Genomic DNA, 15005 nt, shown 5'->3' with positions numbered 1-15005 from the left:
TATCAAACATTTGAACATTTATAAAAAAATATGAGAATATTAATCTATTTATTATTTTTAGGGCATTTTGGTCATTTAAAAAACATTTTCCAAGTGATGCAGATAATTTATATATGTCATTAGATTTAACATCACAAAAGCAATTGGATCGTGAAAGAGATATATTATCTGGTGGAAATGGTTCAGGTTCGATGAGTGCTAGTTTACGTGGTAGTAATACAAGTTTGAATTCAATGCCGGGAACTGTAATAAGTACGTGTTTTGTCTGGTTTTTGTAATGTATTTAGAATAATTTTATTATAATTTTAACTTAAAAAATCGCCGAAATATTAAAAGTAGTTTGTTTATTGTCCTTTTTTGTTATTGTGTATTTTTTTTTTCGTTTTTATTTCATTTGTAAAATTACAAAGAGTTGTATACTAAATTTGAACTGGAAGCTTATATTCGCAGTGTGATAAATTTTGAGATTGAAAGTTTTAACGAAATCGCTGCATTTTTAATATTTCACTTATCATTTATTATTTATTATAACATAAATAATATTGCTGTAAAGCAATGACCTAAGATTTTTTTTTTAAATACAGCTATCAACGTTATTTAAGCTTTATTTCAAATATTAATAACAATTTTTAAAATTAAAATTATTCAAGATGAAGTATGATTTTGAAATAATAAATGTTAACCAAATAATAATTTTTCGGTCAAATAGAAAATTTATAACTTCTTACTGAGTAAATGAAGACTTTACGAAAAAAAGATCATTTTAATGTAAAAAACTCTGTAAATATTAAAATTATATTTATAAATGCATACAAGTTCACAATCATTTCCTATTTTTATTTTTTCCCTTTACCATAAATTTTTTCATTTAAATATTTATATTGCTAAATTTTTTTACTAAACCGATTGAATTTACAACCACTTTAAAAACCCACATATAAAAAAGGATATTAACAAATTAACTTGAACATATATTATTATATTTTTCATGAAAATTTGTAAAAGTCAAAATTCATTACCTAAAATTTTGCGCAAGTGTATATTGCTCATATTTGTCTATATTTTTTTTTTGTATTTATTTTGCTCCCCTTTTTGAAAATCATTAATACAACCCAAAACACATTAATAGAACGAAGAACTTCAACAGGTTTAAGATCACCAGCTACTGCTAATCCCTCAGGTAACATAAAAAAAAACACAATTATTTGCATTTGTTTGTTTTCATTTATTAAAAATTTTCAAAAGTATTTACTACGTATAAGCAAGTAAATCTTAGAATATATCATATTATATTTTTACAATAATAGTGTTATTTCGTCTTTTTCACGTTTCTTGTAAAATAATTTCAATTTCACATCAATCGACAATAAAATTTAAGACGGTTAGCCATTAACAATTTGCTATAATTTTAAAGCTTAAAAGTAGAATTTTTAAATTCAATAAAAATAAAAGCTAATTACTTTTAATAACATTATGATTATTATACAAATTTCATAGATTATTTGTAAATTTCATATATTTTTGTAAATTCAAAATTTGCCAGTTTTAACTTAAACAATATTTGATTACAGATTAATAATTAATTGATAATTTAGTTAAATTACTAAAACGATTAAAAACACTATTTTATACGTAGTAATTACTAATTTTAATAGAAAAAAATTAACAAAATAATAAATAAATATATTAATTAAAAATAAATTATTTTTAGTGTAGATGCAAATTTTATTTAGACAAAAACTAACAAGAAAATTTTTATATTTTTTATCTATTTTACAAAATAATGCAATCAATCGAACAATCAATCATATTTAATCAAAAATAATAAAAAATTTAAAAAAAAATGCGGACTATTTAAAATTAATCAACTAAATTAATTACCAATCATCATTTTATTGTTTAATTAATTTAATGTATAATAAATTTTGTTGTTTTGTAATTTATTTTGTAAAAATTAAAAACAAAAAAAAAAACATAATGTTTGAACTTGGAAAATTTTAATTTTCTTTTTATTTATTATTTTATTTGTTTTTCATTTTATCATGTGTATTGAATTCAAATTTGATTATAATTCAATTTATTTATTTATTTTGATTTTTAAATTTATTTTTATTTTAATGAAAATTTTTGTGGAAAATTTTACAAAAATAATATTAAAAATAAATAAATAAATCATAATTAATTTAGCAACGAGTATAAGTACTGAAAATTTATCAAGTGGTGGTACAAAATTAAATCGAGTACCTTCATTACCTCGTTCTTATAATAGAAATCGTAGTGGTATTCCTGTAGCTCAAAGAGAGCTACCGGTTAGAGGTTTGAGATTTTTTCTTATAATATTTTTTTTTATTTTTAAATAAAATTTATACAATTTTATTTTTAAAATTTTGTTGAAAACTTTTTTTTTTGGTGCAATGAATTTAAATTTCGAACAAATTTATAAAAGATTTGATTTTACTTTTTCTATTATAAGATAATATTCATGATTTTCTATCGACAGCACATTCAAATATTTATATAATTTAATGAAATATGTGTTAATTAAACAATTTAATGTAAAATAGCTGACTACCATCCAGCAAAACATTTATTTTTTCAGAATTTAATTTCAGATTGCTGCTACTTCAAAAGTATAATGTTTTTTCAATAATAATCTTTTGTTAACATATTTTAAATTTAAAACATCACTAACAATTACAAATGAAGTATCATTTCGTATTACTAAAAAAAAAACAAAAATCTAATTTCAACTATGTACTTTCTATCATCATTGCAATTACTTAAATCACTTAATTTATTTTTTTTTTTATTTAAAATGAATTGAAAATATATTTGATTTTACCAGAATATACTTTGAAATACGAAATATTAAATCTTAAATTTTGTTTTTCTTTAAAAAAAAAAAGTATTTCAAATGAATCTGTAATTTGTTTTATTCATAACTACGTTAAAGAATTTTTTTTAATTATTATTAATATACTGTTAGATGGGCTGGCTGACACTATTTACAGTTATTCAGTCAGTTACTTCAAAAATGAAATATTTCAATATTTTATTTTTTTAAACATTTTATATACAATATAAAAATTCATTTGAGTTTAAAATTCATGTTAATTAAATCTTTTGAATGCAATCTATGCAGACAACCATATGAAATTATTTTAGTTTAATTAATCAATTGAATTATTTCAATATTCCTACAAAACAGTATGAAAACTTGTTGCTATAAATAAAAAATTACAAAGATTTTCAAAAACTTCTCGGTTTTTCCGTTCTTTTGTAATAATTTTTTCTCTTTTCATCTTTAAATTCTTTTTTCATTATAATTTTTTTTTTTTTTGGTTTTTGGTTTAATATTATTTGAATTTTAAAACTTAATGTTGCAGCTGGTTTAAGAAGCATTTCTGCTGTTGATACAGCTGCTGCTCAAAGAGCAAGAGCTCGTGCACAATATTCTAATTTAGCTAGAATGAAAATGACATCAGGAACAGCATCTTTACGTAAGTGCTAATATTATGTAATTTATAATTTATATGATAAGTAAAATTTCAATTACTTATTATATTTATTTTAGTAATTTTTATTTTGTAAGAATATACACATTTTTGTATAATATTATTTTTTTTGAAATGGAATGTTTTTCTAATTTACTTACGAATTTAGATACTTTTTATATGTACTCCAATATTCTATTATTATATATTTGTTAAAATAAGCTTCCCATTAAACTTCAATCATTATAATCCCCATCATACATTAATTATAACATTTTTCATTTGCAATTTTTAGTCATGTACCTACTTATATTACTTATTATCATACTACTTTTTTTTAAAGAGAAATTCATAAAGCATCATTATCCTGAATTTGTGTTTTTTTTAACGATTTTGTTCCATTTTCATATTTCAAAACGAGTGTGTGTATTTTTCATTCATTACTATATTAAAATCTTTAAATTAATATAATTTTTAATTCATTTTTGTTTTTGAGTATAAAATATGAACTTTATTTTGTTTTTGCTCTTATTTTTTTGTTTATTTTTCTTAAAAACTTCTGCGTTTGCTATTATTAACAATTTTTTTTTGCTTTATGCAGAAGGGCATTTTGCTCAGCAAGGTAATTATTAATACTTTTTAATATAATTAATTTTATATTAGTAGCAAATAATAAATATTTTAAGAAAGATTTTCGATTTTGATAATTTAAAATAAAATATTTAAGAATTGAAAGTGAATTTAATTTAAATATTATTTTTTGATTATTTTATTATTATCAATTCGCTATGTAGCAAGAGCAAAGAAAATATCAACCACAAGTAGTAGCAATACAGCAACACCTCAACATTCTTCCCCTGAACATCGACCAGCCGTAGTACCTAGATCTAGAGCGGGTGTTTCACAATCACAACGTAAATAAAACAAATGTCTTTCTTTTATTTTTATTAAATAATATAAAAATATTTACGGAAAAAATAATAATTTTTTTTTCTTATTTTGCAAACTAGCCACATCACGTAGTACATCGCCGTCATCAAAGTTACGGGAAATGTATGGTTCCTTTTCATCATATAGACCGACAGGAACAGTTCCAAAGAAATCATCTGGTATACCCAGATCGTTAGCAAACTCAAGAGAAACAAGTCCAACAAGGTACATATGACGGATTTTCTTGGCAAGTAGGAAAATTAAAAAAAAATATTTAATTTCAGAGGGCCATTTAATAGAAAATTGTATGCAAATAGCCCTAGAAGACCAGATAGACCACCCATTAATCCAGCACGGCCTGTACTAGCACAAAAAATTTTACAACAGAGTAGAGAAGCTGAGACCGCTTTAGCAGATGCATTGGTATATAAAATTTTTTATCGACTTGTTTTTAATTTAAAAGTAAGTAAAATGCCATTTTTTTTCTATTTTAGTCACCTGAAGATGCTGATTTATCATCAGATTATTCAAGACTATCACTAGGACGTAAATTATCAAGAGAAGAATCTGATGAAAGTGAAGCCTCCTCAGTATGTTCAGAAAGAAGTTTTGATTCAAGGCGAGGGCATGATGTAGGTTGAAATATGAAAATATACTTGCCGAATAGTTTATTTTTAATTTTGTTTTGTTCAAATTTTTCATTTTTAATTAAACTATATAACTGTAATTATTTTTTTAATTAAGTTACTAATTTTTTCCATTATATTGTTATATAGAATTATTCTTGGAATGGATCTCGAAATCGCCTTGATAGTTTTCGTGCTCCAATTGAAGATATTGACCTCATTATACAATATTGTGCCTCAACTCATTGGGCTGAAAGAAAAGATGGTCTAATTAGTTTAACGCAATATTTATCTGATGGAAAAACGTTAACACCGACACAATTACAGGTATAGTTCAATATATAAACGAATTTTACTAAGGTTATTAATTAATTACATTATATTAAAATTTTTTTTAGTGTGTTCTTGATATGTTCCGGAAAATGTTTATGGATACACATACAAAAGTGTATGCTTTATTTTTGGATACTGTCAATGAATTAATTTTAGCTCATTCACATGATCTACATAATTGGTTATTTATATTATTAACACGTTTATTTAATAAACTTGGTACTGAGCTATTAGGTTCAATGCATGGTAAAATATGGAAAACTTTACAACTTGTTCATGAATATTTTCCGACAGAATTACAAATGCATTGTGTATTTAGAATATTAGTTGATGCAGCACAAACACCATCAACTAAAACACGTATTGCAACATTAAAATTTTTAACAAATTTAGCAACAACATATTGTTCGGCATCAGATTTTACAAATGAAGGTCCAGCTGAAAAAGCAATATCAAAAATTGTACAGTTATCAATTGATCAAAAAAGTGCTGAATTAAGAGCACAAGCTAGATATTGTTTAATTGCATTATATAATTGTAATACACCAAATGTAAGTTTTTTTTGTTTATGTACATGATTAAGTTATAACACGATTTCAATTTTTTAGATGACAATGATGATGTCTGAATTACCAAAGAATTATCAGGACACTGCTCGTTCTATAATTCAACAACATCTAAAAAGAAGTACTTCCGGTGCGTATTTAAAGCGACTTCGATTTTGTGTAAACTCGAAACCATTAAAATTTGTTATGTATTAAAATTTAAAAACGTAAAAAAATATTATGGTTTCTAGTTTAAAACAAAAACTTTATTTGATTCCATCTTATTATTAAATATTTATAAAGTTATATAAAATATTGATATATATATATATATATATATATGTATATATATTATATATAAATACATTGTAATATATTATGTATTTGGATTTAATTAAACAAAAAACAATTTTACAAAATATTTTAGGAATGTTATCATATTAGAAAAAATTTCCAACATTTCTTTTACTACATAATTAAAGTAGGAGATTATTATATTACTTCAATAATACATACTAAAACTGTTTTTACTAAAATTCTACTTTCTAATTAAAGTTTTTACAAGGATTTTTCTCTTACGAAGGATCGGTATTAAAATTATTTTGCTACTACATTTATATTGTTTGTTAATTTTTTTTCTATTATATCGCTATACTTTTTATTTTATTTCTTATATATTTTGCATAGAAGAAACACTATACACATTTTTAATATGAAATTTTATCAATTAATTATTTTAAATAATAAAATATAATTTACATTGAAAATAAAATATGAATAGTACTTTTTTTCAGTTTAATTTTAAAGATATTAAAAAAATAAAAACACACAACCATGCAGCTTTTTAAAAATGAATAAAAGTTTTAGAAAACAAATCTAAATAGCAATAATTTTAGAAACAGAAATTTAATTTATCCACGCTTTTTGTTTTGTTTTCAGTTTTTTGTGTTTTTTTTTCTAAAAAATCTAATAATTACAAACTAATAATAATTACAGACATAGTACATTCCTTATACCCGCGTAGATAATTTTCATTACAAATTGCTTGATTTTTAGGAACTGATAGTCCATCATCATCACCATTATCATGCTCGAGTCCAAAACCTTTGGTTAGTCCATCGCAAGGTCCATATAGTTTACAAAATAACTCTAGTAAGTACAGATGATTTTTTTTTTGGAGATGATGTTATTTTGTTTTGTTGCGTTTTGTTAATTTTTTTTTGTTGTTTTATTGTCGTCTTAGAGTTGTTATTTTATATATTTTTTTGTAGCTATTTTATTTTAGTACATACAAGAGTACATAAATTCTAACAAAATTTGAGTATTTTTGCTTAATTTTTAAATAACTTTTTGAAATGTTTTATTTTTGTTTTTGTTTCCCATTTTTTTAATGGTAAATTCTTCCTGCCAATTTGAAAATAGTAATATTATGTAATGTTTTCCTATAGAATCTCTTTTAAATTTTGAAAAACAGCTTCAAGTTTTTGGTTTTTATGAAGCTTTGAATAAGATTTAATATATTTCAAACAGATGGGAAAGTATGTGGTCAATCGTATTATGGATTTTTTTTTTAAATTTTGTAGCTGTACTAATTAAAACACTTTATATATTTTTTTGCAAGGATATATATTATTTTTGCTGGAATTCTATGGAATTTGATAATTTTTTTTTTACTTTTTTATTATTATCTCCACAAATAAATGATAAGCGTCTAACTATAATCAACTAATTTTTGCTTTACCTTATGGTGTCACCGATTATATTGTTGATTGATATAAAAATATCGCTTTGTCTTTCTCATGTTATAAACTGAAAGTGATTCATTCAGAGAAGTGATGAAAATTTATATTATATTTAATCAATTACCAATAGATAGCTACAATTAATATAATTTTCGTGGATGAAAAGATTAATTTGAAAAATTTTAATTCTATATGGCTATATACGACATTTAATTTAGGAAAGCTTTTCTTTTATTGTTCTTGGATTTGAAATAGATTCGGAAACTTATTTTTTTATTGTTTTTTTTTTTTTTTTTTGAAGAGATACTTAATAAAATATTACCTTGTCAACGTTTAAAAATACATAATATAGTAATATTTTTCAATATTTTCTATTCTTTAAAGATACAACAAAGGAGTTCGTATAAAAAACTAACAATAACAATTTCTTACTAATTTTATATTTTCGCAATTTAATAAAATTCAATGTTTGGTTAAAATATGAGTTAAAATTTAACAATAAAATAATATAATAATATAGTTCTTGTTTCAAAATTAACGTATGTAGTTGGATATTTATTAATTAGTAATTAAAAACATCTTATATTATAGGTAAGTTATTATTTCTTTTGGCAACGTATCGAGATAATGCTTTTTATTTTTTAAATATTGACTTAATTTACGAGCTCAGTATCTTATTTTGTAATTATTAAAATCATCATATAGTTTCTTTGTCTTGAACATTCGTTTTTCAATTTTCAAATTGTATTTAAATTCAATGCTGAATCAAAATCGACGTTTACATTTTTTTCTTTTTGTTTATAAATAAATATATAAATACGTATATATATATATTTTTATTGAATATAATTTTAAATATTTTGTCTTTGTAAATCAATCATTTAAAATGATAAAATTATAATTTTGTTCTGAAATAAAGTTGTTTAATATCGGATAGGAAATTTTCATGTTGTATTCATCATGTTATATCGACAGTAAATATTTTTTCGAGTGTATAACTACTCCTACTCCACATTATATTTGGTGTGGCTGTTTTATGTATTAAGTATAGCCGTTATTACAATGAAAGTACTTTAAATAGAAAAATTGAAACATAAAGTTTTTCTCTTATGCTGTACTAAATGCATTTCACTTGCCATTGGTCTGCTTGCACTTCTAAATTAGTTATGATGATTTACTCTATTTCATAGATTATGGTTCTAATAGAATGCGCTATTAGTTTTTCGTAGTTTTTATGCTTGATTTTATTTAGAGATGCCTACAATGATAATTACATGCCCTTCTGAAATGGAATTATTTCTATTTAATTTGTTAGTTATTCGTATCTCGATGACTTCTGCTGTTTTTTCTTTTCTTTTATTAATTTATTTATTTATTTGATTTCTTTCTTTAATTAGAATTCATTTGTAATTAGAAATCATGTTACATTTGTCCTAAGCTGAATTTGAAAAGCATATGCATACGTACATACATATAGACATATATAGCTTGAATAAATTAAATATTTGAAAAACTTAATGCCGCTTTTGAAAAGGAAAAAAATAAATATAGTTAGTAAAATAAATTGAAAATTACATTTTCATTCTTACAAAACTTATAGTAACATTAGTTATCTATAAAAGCAAATTATTAAAATTTAATAATATGAAATATGTAATGTAATAATTTTTTAAATGCTTAATTAATTGTTTTAAGAATATAAAATATAATTATGTCGAAGTATAATATAGTACATACATACATAGTTATTCACAAACATTAGTTTTTTTTTAATTTTCAAATCGTATTTTGTAATTTTTAGTCGAATATTCTATTATTATGTTATATATATTAATAATTTAAAATAAATTAGTATAAGTTTATAAAAATTTATTTAATTTGCATGATATGTAGAATGCCATATGTAGCATGTCAGATAAAAAAACAATTAATTTAAAAATAAATACATATTACTTAAAAATTAGATATTTAAAATTAAATTGAAAAATAATCTTACAGGCCCAAGATCTAGACAGTCTTCTGTTGAAATAACTGAAAATTTGAATAGTGAAGAAGTTTATAAACGTTTAAGAAAAACAACAGCTGAAATCCAAAATTATAGTTTTGAAGCAAAATTGGATCGTGATACTAATAGTAAAGATTCTGGTATTAGTCAAATGGGGGATCATATAGTAACAACTACAGCTAATATTAATCTTGGCATTAATGCAAATAGTAATTTATTGCATGGTGAATCTCACTTATTATCAGCAAATGGTATTAATGGTCATATTGGGTAAGTGTTGTAATGTCAAATTTGGTTGTTTAAATATGTACATATACATATACATATATTTGTGTACATTTAGATCTGAAAGAGAAGAGTCGTGTAATGGATCGAAAACACAATCAGCTACAACAACTGAATCAAATACCCCAGAAAATACAGTACGTTTAGAACATGCAATGGAAATGCAAAATAGTAGATTAGCTGCATCACAACGCTACCAAAACATACAATTTTTGGAAAACGGTGAAGTGATTTTAGAAAGTAAAGTCAACCAGTTATAAATTCTATTTTTCATTTCTAATTTTATTTGTTTTTTTTTTCTGTTTTAGACAATCTTAAAGAAAGTGATATTATTCAGGCTGCCATAGTTTTAAATCACGAAACGAGTATGGAAGTTATCCAACATACCTTGTGTGATTTAGCTGCTTGTATTAAATATGGAAATTGTGAATTGCCAAATAAGCATTTCAAGTAACTATTATAAAAAATTTAATTGACAAAAAAAAAAATAAAACATTGTTTTAAAAATTTTTAGAGGTATTATAAAAATGTTGCTAAGTTTATTGGAATCACCAAATAGTGATATAATGATAGCTGCTTTAAGAGTCCTTGCAAAAATTTTACGAAGTGAGAAAATGAAACCATATTGGAATAATTTCTTAGAATTAATTTTATTAAAAATAATTGACTGTTATAAGCAAAATAAAGAAGTAAGTAAATATCAACGTTAACTTTAAAATTAATTTCCGTTTGATACAACATATTGGCTTTTTTTTTAAGGCTGTGAAAGACATCGACAATTTATTGCCACGAATAGCTTCAATATTACCAGTAAATGCAACAATAAATATACTAAATACAGTTATAGCAACTGGGGTATATCCAATGAACTTATGTGCTGTAAAATTATTAAATGATTTAGCTGAAAAACAAGGTGAACAATTCACTGAAAATCATTTGGAAAGTGTTATGCCAAATTTGGCCAGGGTAATATTTTAATACAATTATTTGATTAGTATTTTAAAAAAAAAATTTTTTTTTAATGTTTTTTTAGTTGGCTGATGATTCTGTGTCGGTTGTTAGAAAGGCGGCTGTATTTTGTATTGTTAAATTGTATATTGTAATGGGTGAAGAGAAAGTGAAGCCGAAATTATCAATTTTAAATGCTAGTAAAATAAGGTAATAAACTAAATAAGTAATAAATTTTAAATTAAATCTTTATTATTAAAAGGTATTCAGAAAATTAACTTGAATGTATGAATTTGATTTTCTTTTGTATATCGTATTATTTTTATTACCGACCGTATTGTATATACAATAGGTGGGTTATGTGATGGCAACAAATTTTGGATATCGAGCTTTCGGTGGGAATGCACTTCTCCATAGTAGAGAAGTGTAAGTAAACTATTTTTAGAAACCTGTCGGTCTGTCGGTTTGTCTGTATGTGTGTGCACGCGTGTATCTCAAGTTCGGCTGAACCGATTTTGATGAAATTTTATCTGTAATTTTATTTCGACCAAGGCATGGATTGATCAACTTTTGGGATATATCAGGCCTCGGAAACTGCACTTTTTAGCGGGCCTGTTTTACATTTTTGACCATTTTAAAGAATATATTCAACCGATTTGCTTAAAATTTCATATATAAGTCTTGCTCCACCGTCCACGAAACTTCCTAACTTTTGGAAGAAATCAGGTGTCAGCAACTGGACGTTTACTACGGGCCGAATATACATTTTTGCGTATATAAAGAGAAATAATCAACCGATTTCATTAAAATTTAATATTTAAATTCTTCGTACTAAAACAATTAACATATAAATTGATCTGCGGGCCGATTTTACATTTTTCACTATATCTACGGAAAGAATTGATGGAATTTCTTGAAATTTAATATTTGAGTTCAGGTTGTTACCGAAACTAACTGGGAATTCGGATAGCACAGTTGAAATTCTAGTAAGAGCCAAATTTACATTTTTCTAGCTATGTTGACTAGACAATAACTAGTCGGTTATGTGTTAACCACATTAGATTTTTTTTTCTTTTTGCAATATTTATTCTATTTTTATATTTATTATTTAGGAAAATATTCACACACTTTTCCTTTTATTTATTTTAATATGAATAATTAAAAAATTTTTATTTTTATTGTAGATTATTAAACGTTTACATTGAAAAAGCTAAGTCAAGTAAATCATGATCAAAAACTACAAAGTGATTGTTTTCAAAGGGCCGTCACTATGCAAAAAAAATTCGTATTAAGTTTCAATATAAATTTAAACAACAGCAAAATCATAATAACAAACATGAATCAATTCCCGAATAATAATTTTTACTAATCTACATCTAAAAAAAAGCAAAACAAAAAAAGGAAATTAAAATTTAAGTTGAAAATAAGAGAAAAACCATATAAAAATAATAATTTAATATACATAAAAAAAAAGTAATTTTAGAAAAAATTAAAAATTAAATAAAAATAACATTAAATTCACACAACTCACAACCACTTTTTATTTCATTTTAAGACACAAAAAATAAACGCATTCATATTTATATATAAAAAAAAATTAATCTTAAAATTATAAAAAGTAAAAAAAAAACATGATAAATTAATGAAATTAAATTTTCTTTTCAATTTTCTTTCGTTCATTTCCTTTTCATTTTATGTTTAAAAAAACAAAAAAAAATTAACAAAAAAATATTTACATCATTAAAAAGAAAATAGTAGAAATTTATTAAACTAAAAAAAATACAATGTAATTTAATATTATTAAAATTAATAATTAATTGAAATTTGTTAGACAAAATATTAATATTGATAATAATAAAAAAATAAAGAAAATAATTTCATTGAAATCAGTTAAATTAATTTAAAAATAAATATAAAATTATATATAAATATATTTTAAATTAATTATATATGCATATATGTATAATATATATATATATATATATATACAAATATAAAATACAAAAGGAAACTCTATATAACTATTTATAAAAATGATAAAACAATATTCAATGAAAATAAAAATTAAGAGGAAATGTATAAATTTCAAATATAAAAATATTTGAAATCTATTTCAAAATGAAAAGGTATGTTTGATAAAAGGACCCAAAAAAAAAATATTAATTTTTAATGTTTGAAATCCTAATTGTATGTGGCATATGTAACATTAAATAGTAATAAAGGAAAAAAAAAATTAAATGCAAAATTTTTAAGAAATGAGAAAAAAATATTAATTTTTTTTTTAATTACTTAATTTAAATTAAAGAAAAGAATGATTAACAAATAATCCAAAAATTTCATATAAAAATTAGATAAAACAGAAACACACTCACACAAAACTTAAATTATTATTGTAGCAAGAAAATAAAACAGAAAACCTCTTTCCTTGTATTTTTAATATTTTATAGAAAAAAAAAATAAAAAGCTTATTAAATTTAATTAAATTTATATATATACACAAAAAAAAAAGAAAAAACACACATATATTATATCATCTTTAATAGAGTTACTATTGTATATCATTACATATAATAATATAACAAAAGAAAAATAATGATATAATTTTCCAAAAACAAAATAAAATATATTAAAAAAAAAAGGAAAAATTAAAATTTAAAAAAATTAAGATTTATTTAAAATCGATTTGAAAGGAAAAACGAATAAAAATCAAGAAGAGTTTAATTTTAAAATAAGCTTTTTAAAAGCTGAGAAAATAACATTTTTTTTTTATTAATTATATTTTTAATAATTGGATTAAATTCCGAATGTCAATCATATATTTTCAATAATTGATAATTGATATTTTTTAAAAAAATTAATTTGACATAAATCATTTGTGATTGTAACATTTTTCCAATGAAAAATAAAATAAATAATTATTGGCATGTTTAATTGGATCCACTTGCGTTAGGTATCAATTTGTGTTTGATCTGTGTCAAATAATTTGCTTAAATATTAGTTATTAACCTCTTAATATTGAAAATATTTTTTAACATTCGTAATCAAATCCAAAATTTTATGAAGATCGTATGACTAATTAATAATTTATTAGGAAAAAAAAAGGAGGAAAAAAAAGAAAATAGAAAAATTTCAAAACAAGTCTTATCATTTCACTATTTCATGTTTTAAAATAAATTATCTCTGCGAAAACAAAGAATTAATAAAACATTTTTTAATTTTTTTTGTTAATTTAAGAATTTTTTAATTTTAAATTCTATAGTAAGTTTACTACAAAACTTTTAATTTAAAATTTTTGAAAAATTTCAATTTGTATGTAATGAAAATCATTTCGAAAAATATTTTCTTAAATTTTTTAAATATATTTGTAATTAGGATCATAGTATTTTTCATAATTTTTAACAATAATTTCTAAAATGTCTGATTTTTTTTAATTTAACTTTAATATTAAATCATATTAAATTAAAATCTACAAATAAATTCACTATGAAAATTTAAAATGTTTATTCTATTTTTCTTATCTTGTTAAAATTTCAATTGAATTTTTGCTTTTTAATATTTTTTACCAAATTACATTGAATATTATTTATAAAAAAGAAATTAATTGTTAGTATAAAATGTCGATTGTTTCAATATTTTTTCAAAATTTATCAAAGTTTCTGATAATAAAATTCTTAGAATTTTCAATACTCTAGTTATTTAAAACATTTTCTTATTAAATAATTGGAAGTTTTCATTTAATCATTGTTAACTAGTTGTCATAATATCTTATGTGTTTTACAAACTCAATTACTTCTTTATGCATTAAAATGAAGAAGTGGCTATATTGTTTTGATTGTATGTATTATAAAATTTGATAATAGAATAAAAATTGCCTTTGATCTATTCTAAACATATTTTTGTTTTACATTCCGTGTGAATTTAAAATTAATATTTTTTTGTTCTTTTAAAAGAGAAAATGTTTAAGCCTTGATTTGAAATTTATTTTTCTTTAAAATTTATTTTAAAAAAAAAACTCGATCACGACGTTTTCTATTTGTATAAGACTTTTAAAAAAAATTTTTTTTTTTAATATTTTATAACTTTAATTATTAACTTTT

At 22.0% G+C, this 15005-nt stretch overlaps 1 protein-coding gene across 12 annotated transcripts in view; it reads left to right on the top strand.

Annotated features, from left to right (window-relative positions):
• Window positions 1-12618, top strand: part of LOC129610808 (CLIP-associating protein) — a 58474-nt gene extending 45856 nt beyond the window's left edge. The window contains exons 6-25 of one of the 12 annotated variants that reach the window (XM_055523536.1): window positions 62-252; window positions 1130-1180; window positions 2188-2316; window positions 3387-3500; window positions 4096-4116; window positions 4289-4408; window positions 4505-4649; window positions 4709-4847; window positions 4919-5056; window positions 5201-5377; window positions 5449-5934; window positions 5992-6079; window positions 6985-7080; window positions 9669-9945; window positions 10019-10200; window positions 10269-10410; window positions 10475-10649; window positions 10720-10926; window positions 10994-11118; window positions 12093-12618. In XM_055523536.1, coding sequence (XP_055379511.1) covers window positions 62-252; window positions 1130-1180; window positions 2188-2316; window positions 3387-3500; window positions 4096-4116; window positions 4289-4408; window positions 4505-4649; window positions 4709-4847; window positions 4919-5056; window positions 5201-5377; window positions 5449-5934; window positions 5992-6079; window positions 6985-7080; window positions 9669-9945; window positions 10019-10200; window positions 10269-10410; window positions 10475-10649; window positions 10720-10926; window positions 10994-11118; window positions 12093-12138 — 3049 coding nt within the window. In that variant the 3' untranslated portion in view covers window positions 12139-12618. Of the gene's footprint in view, window positions 1-61; window positions 253-1129; window positions 1181-2187; window positions 2317-3386; window positions 3501-4095; window positions 4117-4288; window positions 4409-4504; window positions 4650-4708; window positions 4848-4918; window positions 5057-5200; window positions 5378-5448; window positions 5935-5991; window positions 6080-6483; window positions 6517-6984; window positions 7081-9668; window positions 9946-10018; window positions 10201-10268; window positions 10411-10474; window positions 10650-10719; window positions 10927-10993; window positions 11119-12092 lie in introns of all 12 variants that reach the window. The other 11 variants (XM_055523538.1, XM_055523537.1, XM_055523539.1 and 8 more) reach the window with 11 other exon arrangements.
• The last annotated feature ends 2387 nt before the right edge of the window (window positions 12619-15005 follow it).

The sequence above is a fragment of the Condylostylus longicornis genome, unplaced genomic scaffold (assembly GCF_029603195.1).
Source record: "Condylostylus longicornis isolate FDR11 unplaced genomic scaffold, ASM2960319v2 ptg000048l, whole genome shotgun sequence".
Taxonomy (NCBI): domain Eukaryota; kingdom Metazoa; phylum Arthropoda; class Insecta; order Diptera; family Dolichopodidae; genus Condylostylus; species Condylostylus longicornis.
This window is presented reverse-complemented; position numbering and strand designations above follow the sequence as displayed.